At 45.4% G+C, this 19,409-nt stretch overlaps 1 protein-coding gene across 5 annotated transcripts in view; it reads right to left on the reverse strand.

Annotated features, from left to right (window-relative positions):
• NFKB1 (nuclear factor kappa B subunit 1) overlaps positions 1-19,409 on the reverse strand; it is a 175,527-nt gene that overhangs the window by 77,998 nt on the left and 78,120 nt on the right. For all 5 annotated transcript variants that reach the window (XM_040329914.1, XM_040329919.1, XM_040329905.1 and 2 more), the window contains exons 6-7: positions 12,529-12,677; positions 3-157 (exon numbers count right to left, since the gene is read on the reverse strand). In XM_040329914.1, coding sequence (XP_040185848.1) covers positions 3-157; positions 12,529-12,677 — 304 coding nt within the window. The remainder of the gene's footprint in view (positions 1-2; positions 158-12,528; positions 12,678-19,409) is intronic.

Below are 19,409 nucleotides of genomic sequence, written 5' to 3' on the forward strand. Positions count from 1 at the left end.
ACCAGTGAGTGTCCTATCTCCCAAATACTGGTAATTTAACTCAGGATGAACCAAAAGACCAGCGTTGTATCCCTTCTTAAAAGCGTCAATCATACGCCTTTCCAGTATCTCAATCACTTTTTTCTTTGTGACATGAAGAATTCCTAGATTGGGGAACCTGTAATTTATGCAGCACATAAAAAAAATATTATTGTATATCACGTTTTGAAGTGTGCTACAGTTTCAAACCGTATGATCATGGTTTACTATGTGAGCAGTCTTTCCTTCTTTATCCTCCATGAGGGGACACAGGAAGTGTATAACTAAAGGCAACGTTTTTTTCCCATCAATAGTACAAAAATAAATAGTAAAAAAAAAATAAAAAAAAATAATTGTAGAAATGAATAAAAATCAAACAAATCCACTGGTCCCAAAAAATTTTTTGGGAAAAAAAATATATTACATTGTAAAATAAAAAAATTATCTGACAATGTCCACTATCCTGACACCATCCTGCACGTACTACCCACCACTGTCCACTCCACATTCCTGTCATTCGCACCGCATTGCTGTTCAGATCACATGCGATGTCTGTGCGTTGCGATTTCAGCCATACAAACTGTATGGCTGAAATCGCATCACATTCGGACCAAACACGCACAGGATCCTTTTTTTGGTCTACACCAGAATCGCATGGGTGTTCACACCTATGCGATCCGATTCATGTCCAAACTGTCAGTTCGCAGCCCGATATGCGAGCTGAAATGGGGGTGTCATTACCATTGTATGACACACTCCAGCAGTTTGCATATGGCAGTGTGAACTGCTGTACGAGTCAGGTGCGATGTGGGAACCCGCAGTGGATTCGCAGGGTTCCCGAATCGCATCAGTGTGAACCAAACCTCAAAGCATACAGCCTACAAATGTCACCTGACTGCTCCCACCAAGGCTCGGTTCACACTGGTGCGATTTGGGAACCCTGCGAATCCACTGCGGGTTCCCACATCGCACCTGACTCGTACAGCAGTTCACACTGCCATATGCGAAACCGCTGGGGAGTGTCATACAATGGTAATGACACCCCCATTTCAGCTCGCATATCGCACTGCGAACTGACAGGACATGAATCGGATCGCATGGGTGTGAACACCTATGCGATTCTGGTGTGGACCAAAAAAAGGGTCCTGTGCGTGTTTGGTCCAAATGAGATGCGATTTCAGCCATACAGTTTGTATGGCTGAAATCGCATTGCACAGACATCGCATGTGATCTGAACAGCAGTGCGGTGCGAATCACTTGCGATCTCGCACAGCGCACTAATGTGAACCAGCCCTAAGTTCATTCAGCCTTACTGGGTGTAAGTATAAAAAGTGAGAAATCCACCCCTCCCCCACATAACACATCCTGGTAATATAGGAATGTTGCATATGTGATCAGGTGACCTCAGACACACACACACTGCAATATAACAATAATAATAAGAAGATCACTCAAGCTCGGACTAAATACATCTCCCCTAATTACTTGTCTATGTATATTCTGATGGCTGTTCACTGGAGCATTTCCTCATCACACTGAACTGTGGATCACACCCCATTTTATGAAAACATTTAGTCAAAACACAGGAAAGGCAGCCAATCCTGGGAGAGCTGGAGGGGAGAGGAAAGGAGTGGGATGTGAATTGTGCACTTTTTACACAGGCTGTGCATGTCTGCAAGCTAGTGCACGAGATATGTAAATAACCTGTCACTCGAAGCAAGGACTTTGGTTTTTATCTGTTTTATTTCACTGAACAATAAAAAGATGATTGCTCAGAGCTGGATTAACTAACTGTGTGGCAAGACTGGGCACAGATGATAGGAAATCTTATTCTCTACATTGTGACATCAAAAAAATAAATATTTTTTTGGGGGTTTACATCCACTTTAAGGAGACTCACCCTCTCTATTTACCCTGTTTACAATTATCACGAGGACCTTGCCTTGACTAAGGTAGTTTCTGCCATTCGCCCTAATGGGCATATCATTCTTCGGTCCCTCTGTTGGCTGCAGTTCACCATTAGGTAATTTCCCTCTGGATGTGGTTATGGATATAGTCTTTCTTTCACCCACTGCTTCTTTCAGGAAGATTGATTCTCTTTTTGACATCCAGCATAGAGCCAAGAAGGGAGCACCAGCTTCTTGTTGCACCATCTCTACGTGGCTCAGGAACACTATCATCTAACCTTTTCCAATAAGGTGCACTGTATTGGGCTTTTTGCTAATAAACAACTGTTTCCCAAACATGTTAGGCGGTCACCTGGTCTTCTGTTCACACATTCTCTAAGTTCTACCAGGTGGACATTTTGGCCTCACCTGATGCTACCTTTGGGTGTTGGGTCCCTCAGGCAGCTCTTTGAGGTGCAGACAGTCCTCAGTTTTCCTTTTTTCTTTTCTGTTTGTGATTGTTTGCTATTTTGACCACCGTTAGTTGGGCTGTTAGGAGGCCCGGAAGGTTAGCAACTTCATGTGTCCCTCAACAGACATGAAAGAAAACAGAATTGTTCTACTCACAGTAAAATCCTTTTCTTGGAGTCCACTGAGAGACACATTTGTTTGTGCTTATGATCTTGGTACTGCTTTGCTATAAAACTGGTGCATGCTGGTGACAGGAGGGATTATCCTGGGCTGGTCTACAGTTGTTTTGTTTGCCAGTGTCCAATCCTCTTGTTGTTGGCAGTATAACATTAAAAGAGAAGTATGGGAATTCCCCCCCCCCCCATATTCATACTTACCTAGGTGGATGCAGCATCGGACTGATGCAGCATCTGTCCCCCACCACCTCTGCACTGAGAACTGAGCCATCGAACATCTCCGATGGCTCGGTTCTCTCAGCTCCCTGGGCAGAGAGCTGCTGCCTGTCAGTCAGCATCTCTTCTGTTCTGCTTCTCCATGCTCATTGGAGCGCTGAGCTGTGGAGGGGTAGGAGCGGCTGTCTCAGCCTCTCAGTGGCTCGCTGAGAGGCTGAGACGCCCATCAGTCCAGGCACCTGGCGGATCCAGACTTCCAGAGTCGGGATGACGCAGTGTCTGGACGGATCTGTGTGACCTCAGCAGAGAGCGGACTTCAGACCGCTCTCTGCAGAAAATGGGTCACAGGAGTGCAAATCAAATTGACCCGTAGGAAAAGCCCAGCCTATCGAGCTTAGACTGGACTTCTCCTTTAAGGTTAAAGACTTCCTGTGTACCCCAATGAACTCTAAAGAATTTTATGGTGAGTACAAAAATCCTATTTTTCTTTGCTGCAGTTAAAGCGGTGGCCACACTATGAATGGAGGCGCCGGCCGGAGAGGGGGAGGGGAGTGGAGCTCCGGGCGGCTGCGTCGCTGGACCGTGGAGCAGGTAAGTGTCTGTTTATTAAAAGTCAGCAGCTACACTTTTTGTAGCTGCTGACTTTTTATAAACCTAAAAAAAAGGCTGGAACTCCCCTTTAAAAGAGAAGTATGGGTTTGGGTTTATCCCCCCATCATACTTACCTAGGTAGAAGCAGCATCTGTCCCCCGGCACCTCTACACTGAGAACCGTGCGATCGAACATCGCCGATGGCTTGGTTCTCACAGCTCCCCGAGCAGAGAGCTGCTCACTGCCAATCAACATCTCTCTGCTCCTCCGTGCTCACTGGAGCACTGAGCTGTGGAAGGGCGGGGAGTGGGCATCTCAGGTTCTCAGCAGCTTGCTGAGAGCCTGAGATGGGTGTCAGTCCAGGCACCTGGCGGATCCTGACTTCCACTGTCATGATGATACAGTGCCTGGATGGATTCCTGTGACGTCAGCAGAGAGCGGATTTCAACCAGCTGAAAATGGGTCACAGGAGTGCAAAATGAATTGCAATCCTGTAACCCATAGGAGAAGCCCAGCCAAACAAGCTTAGGCTGGATTTCTTCTTTAAATAATCTTTGCAGGTCTTATCCTTCCCATAGGGCTGGAGGACAGGAGAGGTAGCACACTGATGGACTAATGCCTCTTGTTAGCACATGAGAACTGGAGCACTGCTGACTGGCTCGTTGTTTTATTTGCTCCCTCCCTCAAACGAGCTCTGCTTTACAGTGGATTGAAAAAGGCTGATACCAACTCAAAATTAGGTATTGCTTGTATTCATTTTTTTTTTTAAAGCAGACCTTCAGTAATTTTTTCAACTTTCCATTTATTAAATCTTCGGCCCTTGTTGTTTTAACTTAGAAAAACCTTATACAGCCCACTTCCTGTTTCTTGTCTGCTAAAAAGCCTAGACTTATGACATCATGCACAGCTCTCTCTCTAACTCTCGTGAGAGTTCGCCAGGAAGGGAGGGGGATGAGTCATAAGAGGGCCAATCAGAGCTGCAGGGCTTCAAAGCTGTCTGGCTCTGTGTGTATCTGTGTAAATCCAGGCAGCAAACAGGCAGCAGCTTCAGCTGCCCACAGTTAAAATGGATGCAGCCAGACTTGGTTGAGGGAGATTTCTGCAGCATACTTGGCAAGTACAGAATCACAGTTTATATAAAATAATATGCAAAGTGGTTGGAGGGAAGCTTCAGAATGGCAAAGATGTTTTTATTACAAACTATGTGAGCAGACTGCAGTGCCTTCTTTAAAGTGATACTAAAATCAATTTTTAATAACGCTACTGAGTTGAGCTGTGTGTATCCATAGAAATCCTAACATAAGCATGAAAGCCAGGAAAACAGGCTCATAAACTGTACACCACATTGACTATCTTCTGTTCAGTGTCCCCAATTAAACAGTAATAATATGAGGTGCCAATATTTTTTTGTTGCCAGCTAAACAGCACTTAAAGCGGAGATCCACCCTGAAAAAAATCTTTTCGCCAAAAATCTAAAAAAAAAAAAAAAAAAAAAAAAATTAAATTTTTTTTTTTTTTTACTTACCCTAAATAGCTGTTGCTATGCGGAAGTGCTGAATCTGCCTCTTCATCCACCGCAGTCGATTCTCTTCCTCCTCCTACACTCTGTTTCTTCTTGTGAATGGGGCGCGCTGCATTCTGGGAACTGTGTGTATCCCAGAAAGCAGCCGGTCCATTCACAAAGCGCCGCGCTGCTCGCGCATGCGCAGTAGGAAACGGGCAGTGAAGCCGTAACGGCTTCACTGCATGTTTCCCTTACTATGGATGGCTGCGCCTGGAGCTGCCAGTATCGAGAAAAAGGCCTCGGGCCGACAACGCTGGCGACTAGGACGGGTAAGTGTCCTTATTAAAAGTCAGCAGCTACACTGTAGCTGCTGACTTTTAATTTTTTTTTTTTTTTTGACCGGAGCTCCGCTTTAAATTTGCATAATAAGCTAAAAACAAGTACAGTCAAATATTTTTTTGCTGTAAATCAGTTGGTTCACAGAGAATTGGACACAAACATGCATATTTATACTTTGCAGTGCTTTATCAATGAACAAAATTATAATTACTTCCTGTACCAAAAGTTTCTGTACTACAAATATGTTTTATATACTGAAAGTATGGTTTCACACAAAGGGCCCCAAAGAAAAACACTGGATGAAAGTGAAAGTGGATTTTGCATCTGCAGCAGTCAATCACTTATTCTTTACACACACACACACACACACACACACACATATATATATATATATATATAGATATATATATATATATATAAAATCAGCTCTCAGCGCTCTCCTCACTGATGTAACATCAGCTCTCTGCCCCCTTCTTTTCAGAGAGCTGAGAGATCCTGTGTAAATTCTGCACTTTGAATGAATGTAGGGGGGAAAGAGAATGTAGATAAACAGGTATAATTGATGTAGGAGGATTTGTTTAATCTCTGTGGCCTGACCTGAGGCCAGTCACTTCACTGGGCATATGTAAGGCCGCGTACACACGGACGATCCATCCGATGAGAATGGTCCGACGGACCGTTTTCATCGGTTCACCGCTGAAGCGGCCTGATGGTCTGATGTGCGTACACACCATCAGTTCAAAATTCAATCGTGTCAGAACGCGGTGACGTAAAACACACGACGTGCTGAAAAAAATGAAGTTCAATGCTTCCAAGCATGCGTCGACTTGACTCTGAGCATGCGCGGGTTTTGAACCGATGCTTTTGTGTACTAACCATCGGTTTGGACCTATCGCACAGAGGTCCATCGGTTCGATTTTAAAGCAAGTCCTCAAATTTTTGTCCGAAGGACAAAAGAACGATGGGGTGTACACACGGACGGTTTGGACCGATGAAACTGAACTTCGGTCCGTTTTCATCGGACCAATGGTGTGTACGCGGCCTAAGGGTTTACAACCACTTTAAATTGATGCAGTTATGCTCATAAGTTTACTTATCCTGGCAGAATTTATGTTTTTTTGGCCATTTTTCAGAGAATATGAATGATAACACAAAAACGTTTCTTTCACTCATGGTTTACATTTTGCTGAAGCCATTTATTATCAATTAAGTGTGTTTTACTCTTTTTAAATCATAATCACAACAGAAACTGCCCAAATGACCCTGATCAAAAAAGTTTACATACCCCAGTCCTTAACCACTTAAGGACCGCCTAACGCCGATATACGTCGGCAGAATGGCACAGCTGGGCACAGGCACGTACAGGTATGTTGCCCTTTAAGTGCCCAGCCGTGGGTCGCGCCCGCCGCCGTTCCAAAGCTCCTTGACCGCACCCGCTGGACCCGAGTGTAAACACACCTTCCCCGTTCACTCTGTGGCAGTGTCACTGATTGTCTGTTCCCTGTTATAGGGAACCACGATCAGTGATGTCACACGTCCAGCCACGCCCCCCTACAGAAAGAATCACTCCCATAGGGCACACTTAACCCATTAGCGCCCCCTAGTGGTTAATCCCTTCACTGTCATTGACTTTTTACAGTAATCAGTGTATTTTAACCAGTTAAGCCCCGGACCAATATGCAGCCTAAAGACCCAAGGTGTTTTTACAGTTCGGGGACTGCGTCGCTTTAACAGACAATTGCGCGGTCGTGCGACGTGGCTCCCAAACAAAATTGGCGTCCTTTTTTCCCCACAAATAGAGCTTTCTTTTGGTGGTATTTGATCACATCTGCGGTTTTTAGTTTTTGCGCTATAAACAAAAATAGAGCGACAATTTTGAAAAAAATGCAATATTTTTTACTTTTTGCTGTAATAAATATCCCCCAAAAACATATATAAAAACATTTTTTTTCCTCAGTTTAGGCCGATACGTATTCTTCTACCTATTTTTAGTAAAAAAAATCGCAATAAGCGTTTATCGATTGGTTTGTGCAAAATTTATAGCGTTTACAAAATAGGGGATAGTTTTATTGCATTTTTATAAATTTTTTTTTTTTTTACTACTAATGGCGGCGATCAGCAATTTTTTTCGTGACTGCGACATTATGGCGGACACTTCGGACAATTTTGACACATTTTTGGGACCATTGTCATTTTCACAGCAAAAAATGCATTTAAATTGCATTCTTTATTGTGAAAATGACAGTTGCAGTTTGGGAGTTAACCACAGGTGGCGCTGTAGGAGTTAGGGTGCACCTAGTGTGTGTTTACAACTGTAGGGGGGTGTGGCTGTAGAAATGACGTCATCGATTGTGTCTCCCTATAAAGGGGATGACACGATCGATGCGCCGCCATAGTGAAGCACGGGGAAGCCGTGTTTACATACGGCTCTCCCCGTTCTTCAGCTCCGGGGAGCGATCGCGACGTAGCGGCTATAAACAAATAGCCGCGCCGTGGTCCCGGATCGCTCCCCGAGCGGACCCGACCTCCACCCGCTAATAGGCAAGGACGTACGTGTACGCCCATGTGCCTGTACGTGCCATATTGTGGACGTATATGTACATGCGGGGGTCGGGAACTGGTTAATAGCACTTTTCGCTGTGAAAATGACAATGGTCCCAAAAATGTGTCAAAAGTGTCAGATGTGTCCGCCATAATGTCGCAGTCACGGAAAAAAAAAATTGAACCCCGCCATTACTAGTAAAAAAAAAAAATATTAATAAAAATGCCATAAAACTATCCCCTATTTTGGAAAAGCTATAACTTTTGCACAAACCAATAAATGCTTATTGTGATTTTTTTTACCAAAAATAAGTAGAAGACTACGTATCAGCCTAAACTGAGGAAAAAAAAATGTTTCTTTATATATTTTTGGGGATATTTATTATAGCAAAAAGTAAACTGCAGAGGTGATCAAATACCGCCAAAAGAAAGCTCTATTTGTGGGGAAAAAAGGACGCCAATTTTGTTTGGGAGCCACGTCGCACGACCGCGTAATTGTCAGTTAAAACGACCCAGTGCCGAATCGCAAAAAGCGGCCTTTATCTGCATAATGGTCCGGGTCTCAAGTGGTTAAAGCGGAGTTCCAGCCTTTTACTGTTTATTAATAGTCAGCAGCTACAAAAAGTGTAGCTGCTGACTTTTAATAAACAGACACTTACCTGCTCCATGGTCCAGCGACGCGACCGCCCGGAGCTCCGCTCCTCTCCCCCCCTCTCTGCCGGCGCCTCCATTCACACTGTGGGTACACGGCCGTGCCAGCTTTCGGCTTCACGGCTGGGCACTCACTGCTCCTGCGAGAGTTGCGCTGCACTTTAGGAGTGGACAAGCGATCTCCTGGGACCTGTCACGTTTCCCAGGAGATCGCCTAGAGGGAGGGGCCGCCTAGGGGCAGAGGAGGAGTCGCCTAGGCAGTCCCTAGGTGGAAGTAGGAAGGGGGATAGGAAGTCTCACTCCCCCCCAAAAAAATTACATGCCAAATGTGGCATGTAAGGGGGCGAGGAGTGCTCAAAGCAGAATTTCAACTTTTGGGTGGAATTCCGCTTAAAAACGTATATTGCCCCCTTTTAACATCAATGACAGCTTGAAGTCTTTTGCGGTATTTGTGGATGAGGCTCTTTTTTATCTTCTCAGATGGTAAAGCTGCCCAGTTCCTATATATTCTTGGGCTGTCTTGGATGAACTGCACATTTGAGATCTCCTCAGAGTGGCTCAATGATATTGAGGTCCGGAGACTGAGATGGCCACTCCAGAACCTTCACTTTATTCTGTTGTAGTCAATGACAGGTCGACTTGGCCTTGTGTTTTGGATCATTGTCGTGTTGGAATGTCCCAAGTACATCCCATGTGCAGCTTCCTGGCTGAGTCCAAATGTTCCTCCAGTATTTTTTGATAACATACTGCATACATCTTGCCATCAATTTTGACCAAATTTCCTGCTCCTCACAGATTCCAAAAACATCTGCGATCCACCTCTGTTCTTTTACAAATGAAGAAGATTCGAGAGAGAATGGACAGCCGCACTCCAGATGAACTTCGGAAAGTTGTCTTTATTCAGTAAAAGTAGGCATACACAGCAAGACACAGCCACAGAATGGGACAGCCGACATGTTTCGCACTACATTAGTGCTTAATCGTGGCACGATATCTGCTGATAGCAGAGAAACAAGGCAGCAGACAGAAATGGCACTTAGTCTTAATGTCTTAATTGAGACAAGTATAAGGATATAGTTTGTTCGTATGTCATGTCTGAGGCTTACAATCACTATAAATTAAAATGGCTGGAGACAAAGCATGCACTTGAAATACAGCCACAATTTTTTAGGCAGTGGCAGGGAGGTCAGCACTTGAGTGCCAGGTGATGCACATTGATGTCCTGGATTAGTTACTGTAGTTCCCTTGGGTATCCTCAAATGACTTGGCTGTCACTGCACCTCACACTACAGTTCCTAGGTGGCTCTGCAGCTTCTTGATCAGCTCTGTATCTGGATTGTATTAACAACTCCCCCTAGTCCTGTATACAGAACAGTGCTCAATTAGTGAAGAGGGGGAACGCTGAGGTCCAGTACAGCTACTACTACAAAAGATAACATTGTGACTGATAGCAGCTCACTATGGCCAGTACCAACCTGCTCAATGAGGTATACCTACCTCTACACTACCACCTACCTACTGTATACCTGCTATCTACTCTGCAATTAGAATAAATTAATCAACTTAGCTACAGTGTTAATTTCGTCAAAATTTACGTCAGCAGCATTTTTACAGTGACAAAAGCGAAACGAAAAGTACACCACATTTTCATCCACTGACGAAAACTATGACGAAAATCAATTCCGTCTTCGTTAACAAACTAAAACTAAACAAAAATGTGAGGCAGGGATGTTTACCCATGTGAACTAACTTCCAGTTTCCACTGAACTCCGCCTGCTTCCGCTCCCAGAAAGCCAGCGACTGTGTGCATCCAGCATTACAGGTCTCACACCGTGACAAGTATGAGAGACCAGACAGACAGAGACCAGAGCAGCACTATGCATTACAGCCAGGTCTCCTGAGTCTTGACAAGAGTCCCACTCCCGACGGCCCATGTCCAGAGCAGAGAGCCCACTGTGAGTGTGTAGTTTACATTACAATTACAGCAGGCCTGAGGTGAGGCCTCCCCTCAGACCACCATCTGTCCAGGGTACTGTGCATTACAGGCCAACCCTCAAACCTGAGACCACCATCCAGCACTGTGCAACATTACAACAGACCTCCTCTGACCACCAGCATCCAAGACACTGTGCATTACAGGCCATCCCTCAGACCTGACACCACCATCCAGCACTGTGCAGTATTACAGGCCTCCTCTGACCAGTAACCACTGACCACCGTCATCCAGAGCACTGTGCATTACAGGCCATTCCTCAGACTTGAGACCACTGTCCAGCACTGTGCGCAGCATTACAAGCCTTCTCAGACCACCATCCAGAGCACTGTGCAGGCCTACTCAGACCATCCAAAATGACTGTTAGCTGGATTCACGTAGGGCGGCGTATTTTTGAGCTGGCGTAGCGTATCGTATTTACGATATGCCGCCGTAAGTCAGAGAGGCAAGTGTAGTATTCACAAAAGTTACGGCGGCGTAGCGTAAATGGGCTGGCGTAAGCGCGCCTAATTCAAATTGTGAAGAGGTGGGCGTGTTTTATGTAAATAAACCATGAACCGACATGATTGACGTGTATGCGCCGTCCGTGGACATATCCCAGTGTGCATTGGGAACAACGTCCATACTTAACATTGGCTAGGCCAGCTTTTTGTTGGACTAACTTTACGCCTGAAAACGCCTTACGTAAACACCGTATCTTTACTGTGACGGGCAAGCGTACGTTCGTGAATAGGCGTATCTCGCTGATTTACGCATTCTAGGCGTAAATCAGCGTTCACGCCCCTAGCGGCCAGCGGAACTAGACAGCTAAGATACTATGGCGCAGGCAGTCGTATCTTAGCTACATTTAAGCGTATCTCAATTTGAGAATACACTTTGAGAATACACTTAAATGTACGACGGCTTAGATTCAGAGTTACGACGGCGTATCTACTGATACGCCGGCTTAACTCTTTCTGAATCTAGCTATAAATCTGTATCTATGAGTTTGTTCAAACCTTAAAGGTGTTGTAAACCCTCATTTTTTTCATTCTATGCAAATGCAAAAATGAACACTGCTTAGCTACCTGCTGAATAACCTTATCTAACTCCTGTGTACCCAACTGATAATTACACCATACCTATCTTATTTACAACTATTATCATACTCTCTGTACTGTTTTTACTGCCTGCCCTAATACTATCCATCTCCTTCACAGACTGCTTGCCATCACACTCTCCATATTCCTTTCCTGCACATACATACAGCCTGCTGTAACACCATCCACACTTCTCTTTGCACATAATTCCTACTGTCTCGGGCCTGGCTCACACCTATGTATTTTTTGGTGCTCTTTGCAGAAATGCACTACAGTTCATTAACCATGGTTTCCTATTGGACACATTCACATCTATGTTTTTATTTTTTTGTATGCCTCTCCTGTACATACTGCCTACTGTTATACTACCCATACTACTCTCCTACACATACTGCCTGCCATAATATCCTCCACACCCCTCTCTTCCACATACTGCTTGTCCGATCAGGGCGGAGCTGCCCTGGTTATCGTGGTCTGATTAGAGAAGGCATACAGGAAGTGGGGGCAGATTACATAGCACAAGCGCAGTGCTATGTAATCTGCTTTAAAGGGGTTGTAAAAGATTTTTTTTTTCCTTAAATAGCCTCCTTTACCTTAGTGCAGTCCTCCTTCACTTACCTCATCCTTCGATTTTGCTTTTAAATTTTAAATTTTTTTGGGTTAACAAACGCTTTAAATGACAACAGCAAAATACCCAAGGCAAAATAAAATAAAATAAAAAAACAACAAAAAAAAAAAAAAAAACTTATGGTCTGATACTTTAATTTCTAAAAATGTTCAGCCCATGTCAGCTTTAAAATATGTAACGCCTTTCTAGCATCACAGGAAGATTTGGTGTGAATATTGGTGTCGCTAGTCATCTAGTGTGGGAAGTGCCATTCTAGTGTGCATAAACCTCAAAATAATGTCATGCAAGTGTGAAGCATGCTGTGGTTTGGAATATTTGAACAGCTCATGTACCAAGGCTTACTAGTTATTTCCTGCTCTAGTTTATTTAACCCTTTAACCATTAGAGAAAACGTAAGAAAATTATATTACATAAGTTACTTCAGCAAATGCTTACCCAATTACCATGTCTTTAGGACCCATATTTATTGAACAAACTCCATCTTCACAATGCCTCCCTACCAGGCTGTGGGCATGTAGCCGGACATCTTTGCCATTGGTTACTAGCTGGACAATGATTTTAGCATGGCCATTGTAATTGTAGATCTGTTGAGAGAAGAGGAAAATGTTTACCAGAAGAGTAAAGCCAAATAGTATACTATAACAAGTAATCTGCCACATATAACTCTTAAAGCTGAATTCTAGGCAAACAGCTGTCACAAAGCTGAAATACTTTAATGGGGTCTATTTTACTTGCCAGAAACTGTATTTCTTGCACATGCGCATCTCTTTTTCGATTACATTTCTCGCACGATTCTCCCATTATTGATTAGAAAATTGTTTGTTTTTCCAAAAATTTCCAACATGTGCGATTATTAACCAGTTGGTAACCGCCCTATAGCCAAAATACGGCTACAGAGCGGTTCCTGTACTCTAGGAGGGCGTCAATGTACGTCCTCCCAGAGACTGCGTTGTGCGCGCCCGAGCGGGCGCGCACACGCGATCGCCGGTGCTCGCCGGGTCTACGGGACCCGCAGCAACAGCACTCGCGGTAAGGAGCCAATGGACGCGGCTGGTAAACAAACCCTGCGGCTGGGTCACATGCAGGTCATCTCTCTCCTCTCCTCACACCGTTGCAGCGTGAGAGGAGAGGAGAGAGATTTTTTCAACCATAGTAAGTGCCAGCAGTGCCCAGCAATCCCCAGCAGTGCCCAGCAGTGCCCCATCTTTACCCCAGCAGTGCCATCTGTCCCCCAGGAAGTGCCATCTGTCCCCCAGGCAGTGCCATCTGTGCCCCAGGCAGTGCCATCTGTGCCCCACTAGTGCCATCTGTGCCCCACTAGTGCCATCTGTGCCACCTGTGCCCCACAAGTGCCCCACCAGTGCCACCTGTCCTACACCAGTGAACACCAGTGCCACAAAAGTACCACAACACTGCCACATCAGTGCCACAACACTGCCACCTGTGCCCATAAGTGCCACCTGTGCCCATAAGTGCCACCTGTGCCCATAAGTGCCCACAAGTGTCGCCTGTGCCCACAAGTGCCGCCTGTGCCCACGAGTGCCGCCTGTGCCCACGAGTGCCGCCTGTGCCACACCAGTGCCGCCTGTGCCACACCAGTGCCGCCCGTGCCACACCAGTGCCGCCTGTACCAAACCAGTGCCGCACCAGTGTCATCTGAGCCACACCAGTGTCATCTGAGCCACATCAGTGCCGCCTGTGCCCATCAGTGCCACCTGTGCCCATCAGTGCCGCCTGTGCCCATCAGTGCCACCTGTGCCACACCAGTGCCGCCTGAACCAAACCAGTGCCACCTGTACCAAACCAGTGCCGCACCAGTGTCATCTGAGCCACACCAGTGCCACACCAGTGTCATATTTGCCACATCAGTGCCGCCTGTTCCCATCAGTGCCACCTGTGCCCATCAGTGCCGCCTGTGCCCATCAGTGCCACCTGTGCCACACCAGTGCCGCCTGTACCAAACCAGTGCCGCCTGTACCAAACCAGTGCCGCACCAGTGTCATCTGAGCCACACCAGTGCCACACCAGTGTCATCTGAGCCACATCAGTGCCGCCTGTGCCCATCAGTGCCACCTGTGCCCATCAGTGCCGCCTGTGCCCATCAGTGCCACCTGTGCCCATCAGTGCTCATCTGCACCCCACCAGTGCTCATCTGCACCCCACCAGTGCTCATCTGCGCCCCACCAGTGCTCATCTGCACCCCACCAGTGCTCATCTGCGCCCCACCAGTGCCATCTGTGCCCCACCAGTGCCATCTGTGCCCCACCAGTGCCACACCAGTTCCACCTGCACCACTGCAGTGACGCCTGTGCCCACCAGTGCCGCCTGCTAATCAGTGACCCCAGAGCCACAGCAGTGCAACCAGAGCCACACCAGTGCCACATTTGCCCATCAGTTACACCTGCGCCACTGCAGTGCCACTAGTGCCCACCAGTGTTCTGCAGTCCAGCCTCACTAGCCACCAGTATGGCAAAAAAATTTTTTACCACCGAGCAGGCCTTCCAGAAACTATGGGCGTCTGATGACAGCTGCGAGGAGTCTCTGTCCGATTCCGATTCGGCCTATGAGCCCGTAACAGGAAGCGGGTCTGATACTGATTCAGAGGAGGAACCTGTGCCCGTTAAAAGAAGGCGTTCTGGCGTGGAGCAGCCTACTACTAGTGCAGTGCCGTCCACCTCGCAAGCAGTGCCGTCCACCTCGCGAGCAGTGCCGTCCACCTCGCAAGCAGTGCCGTCCACCCCGCAAGCAGTGCCGTCCACCCCGCAAGCAGTGCCGTCCACCCCGCAAGCAGTGCCGTCCACCCCGCAAGCAGTGCAACAAAGGTCAGGCACCAGTAGGGTGTCCTCTCTGCCCCAAAGGGATAGGGGCCATGCCAGCCTTCCCTATGGCCTTCAAAACCCCCTGTGGCTGCCTTCGAATTCTGGAGCATCAAGTATCCCCCCTTTCACCACCCAACCAGGTGTACAGGTGAACACCGATAATTTTGACACGATTGATTTTTTTCATTTAGTTTTTACAGACGAATTATTGTCATCTATTGTGGCCCAGTGCAATCTCTACGCTCAGCAATTTATTCTAAGCAACCCCGATTCCAGCTATGCCCGCCCCTTTCATTGGAGAGACCTGACCGTAGAGGAGTTTGAAATATTCTTAGGCCTGACCTTCAATATGGGTCTCTCAAAAAAAAACAAAGGGTACTCCTATTGGTCTACCAAAGCCATCCACCACATGCCCGTCCTCCCCTCCCCGTATGCCCAGATCCCGATACTTCATGATTCTACGGTTCCTCCACTATAATGACAACACCCAGTGCCCTCCCCGAAATGACCCTGCTTTTGACAAATTATTTAAAATTCGGCCACTTCTAAAAAAAAATTCTGAAAAATTCCCCCAGTTATATACCCCTCAACAAAATATATCAATAGATGAGTCCCTTGTAAAATTCCACGGCAGGCTGGGCATCAAACAATTCATCCCAAGCAAAAGGGCCCGATATGGGGTGAAGATGTACAAACTGTGTGACCGAGACACGGGGTACATCTACTCCTTCATTGTTTACGAAGGGAAGGACTCCCAACTACATCCCCGCGAATGCCCCGAATACATCGGAACAAGTGGAAAAGTCGTCTGGGAGCTCATCTATCCACTACTTGGAAAAGGATACCACCTTTACGTGGACAATTTTTATACCAGCTTGCCCCTGTTTAGAAATCTTTACCGGAGAGACACCCCAGCATGTGGCACAGTGAGAATAAACAGAAAGGGCTTCCCCAAAAATTGTTGAATCAGAAGCTGAGACGAGGAGAGACGACGTCTTTACGGAACCAGGAGCTATTGGCTGTCAAGTGGAGGGACAGACGAGATGTCCACATGCTCACCACCATCCACAATGACACCTACGTGGAAGTCCCCAAAAGAAGCGGCCCAGTGCAGAAACCATCTTGTGTCTACGACTACAATTTATTTATGGGTGGCGTAGACTTCAATGACCAGATGATTGAACCCTATCTTCCCTCCCGAAAATCCCGTCACTGGTATAAAAAAGTGTCCATTTACTTTTTCAGTTTGGCCTTCTATAACTCTTATGTTATCTACAAAAAAGCAACACAGAATCCCGTTCCATATCTACTCTACCAAGAAGACGTTATCACCGCCCTTTTGTTCCCTGAAATGCCACCAGACATTCTTCGCACTGATTGCGTGAGCAGACTTCACGAACGGCACTTTCCTGACAAAATCCCCCCCCGTCGAACAGGTGCAGCCCGTCAGAAGAAATGCCGGGTGTGCGCCAGAGGAGGAGTCAGAAGAGACACAACAGTTTATTGTCCCGATTGTCCCTCCCAACCAGGCCTCTGTTTAGGTGCATGTTTCCGCCGTTACCACACTATTGAAAATTATTAGGTAAACAAAATTCAAATTCCCTGTCATTTTCCTCCACACCCCTTATGCCACTGCACTCTACATACCTCTGCCTTCTCCGGAACCGACCCTGGACTGTTATACGACCACGATTTTGCCTAATGCTAAAAATACCTCTGCTTTCTCTGGAACTGACCCTGGCTTGTTATACGACCACTCTTTTGCCTAACCCTAAACTGTACCTACATTTGCCTGCTCTGGAATTGACCCTGGACTGTTTGACCACGTTTTTTGCCTGCCCCTTGGATTGATCTTTTACCCTGCTATGCTAGTGGGAACACAGGGGTCTCACACATGTGAGGGGCTCCAGAATTGTTTTTCTGGATGAAAAAACTAATTTTTTAGTTTTCTCATTCCCAGATTAGGGTCTGGTTGCCCGGAGGCTTCAAAGAGATTTGGGTGGGAGAAGCCTCTACCCCTGTCCCCATTCTTTCCTGGCCTTACTACCAGGACCAATATTTTGGCACTGCTGGCTATGTACCGACTATGAACAATATTGCTGCCTGGACAATTCCATTCATTGTCGCTGACCACGTCCCTGCCTGCTGCCTGGATCAGGGCTCTCCTCCTGTGGACAATTGCACTACTAAAAACACAGGTAATCCTTTTTTTTTGTACCCATTACTCAGCAGAATGTATTTTAGGGTGTAATTCTTGGTATGTACATGCTGTGTTAGAAATATGAAGGGCCTTCAAAAATGTGATAGATTGTAAGGAAATTGGATGTGTAATTTGTGTCCCTGCAACACCTGATGGTGCTTCTTGGATGTTGGGTCTCTATGTGGCCAGGCTGTGTAAAAGTCTCACACATGTGGTATCGCCATACTCAGGAGGAGCAGCAGAATATATTTTGGGGTGTAATTTTTGCTATGTACATGCTATGTGTTGGAAATATCCTATAAATGGACAACTTTGTGTAAAAAAAATGCGTTTTCATTTTTTTTCCACATTTTCCAAAAACATCTGCAAAAAAATGAACTGTTCAAAAGACTCATTATGCCTCATAGATTATACGTTGGGGTGTTAGCTTTCCAAAATGGGGTCACTTTGTGGGCGTTTCCATTGTCCTGGTGCTCCAGGGCCTTCAAAAGTGTAATATGTGGTTGAGAGATTAGATGTGTAATTTATGCTCCTAGAATGCTTGAAGTTGCTACTTCGGTGTTGGGCCTCTGTATGTGGCCACGCTGTGTAAAAGTCTCACACATGTGGTATCGCCATACTCAGGAGGAGCAGCAGAATATATTTTGGGGTGTAATTTTTGCTATGTACATGCTATGTGTTGGAAATATCCTATAAATGGACAACTTTGTGTAAAAAAAATGCGTTTTCATTTTTTTTCCACATTTTCCAAAAACATCTGCAAAAAAATGAACTGTTCAAAAGACTCATTATGCCTCATAGATTATACGTTGGGGTGTTAGCTTTCCAAAATGGGGTCACTTTGTGGGCGTTTCCATTGTCCTGGTGCTCCAGGGCCTTCAAAAGTGTAATAGGTGGTTGAGAGATTAGATGTGTAATTTATGCTCCTAGAATGCTTGAAGTTGCTACTTCGGTGTTGGGCCTCTGTATGTGGCCACGCTGTGTAAAAGTCTCACACATGTGGTATCGCCATACTCAGGAGGAGCAGCAGAATATATTTTGGGGTGTAATTTTTGCTATGTACATGCTATGTGTTGGAAATATCCTATAAATGGACAACTTTGTGTAAAAAAAATGCGTTTTCATTTTTTTTCCACATTTTCCAAAAACATCTGCAAAAAAATGAACTGCTCAAAAGACTCATTATGCCTCATAGATTATACGTTGGGGTGTTAGCTTTCCAAAATGGGGTCACTTTGTGGGCGTTTCCATTGTCCTGGTGCTCCAGGGCCTTCAAAAGTGTAATAGGTGGTTGAGAGATTAGATGTGTAATTTATGCTCCTAGAATGCTTGAAGTTGCTACTTCGGTGTTGGGCCTCTGTATGTGGCCACGCTGTGTAAAAGTCTCACACATGTGGTATCGCCATACTCAGGAGGAGCAGCAGAATATATTTTGGGGTGTCATTTGTGGAATATACATGCCATGTGAGAGAAATAACCTGTTATAATGACAATATTGGTATGAAAAAAAAAAAAAAAAATCTTAATTTTGCAAAGAATTGTGGGAAAAAATGGCAACTTCAAAAAACTAACTATGACTCTTACTAACTACCTTGGAATGTCTACTTTCCAAAAAGGGGTCATTTGGGGGGTATTTGTACTTTATTGGCTTGTTAGGGTCTCAAGAAATGAGAGAAGCTGTCAGTACTTCAGGTGTGATCAAATTGTTCAATTTTCAGAAATTGGTACCAAAGCTTGTAGACCCTATAACTTTCACCCAGACTAAATAATATCCCAATTTTTTTTTTTTTTTTACCAAAAATATGTAGCAGTATGCATTTTAGGCCAAATGTATGAGGAAAATTACTTTTTTACAAAATGATATGATAGAAATGAAGAAAAATTCATTTTTTTACAAAATTTTCGTTCTTTTTTCATTAATAGCGGGAAAAAAAAAAAACGCAGAGGTGATCAAATACCACCAAAAGAAAGCTCTATTTGTGGGAAAAAAGGGACAAAAATTTCATTTGGTTACAGTGTTGTATGACTGAGTTATTGTCATTCAAAACGTGAGAGCACCAAAAGCTGAAAATTGGTCTGGTTATTAAGGGTGTTTAAGTGCCCAGTTGTCAAGTGGTTAAAATTCAATGGCCGCACGAAAATCGGCTGTTGCTGCAGCCCATTAATAGTGCGAAATACGAACGAAAATTCTTAGGTAAGATTTTCAGAAGAAAATTATTTTGAAATTGGACCCATGTCTGATTTGTCAGCCTCAATGTCGCTGTCCCGCTATAAGTCGCTGATCACTGCCAATACTA

The sequence above is a fragment of the Rana temporaria genome, chromosome 1, assembly GCF_905171775.1.
Source record: "Rana temporaria chromosome 1, aRanTem1.1, whole genome shotgun sequence".
NCBI lineage: Eukaryota > Metazoa > Chordata > Amphibia > Anura > Ranidae > Rana > Rana temporaria.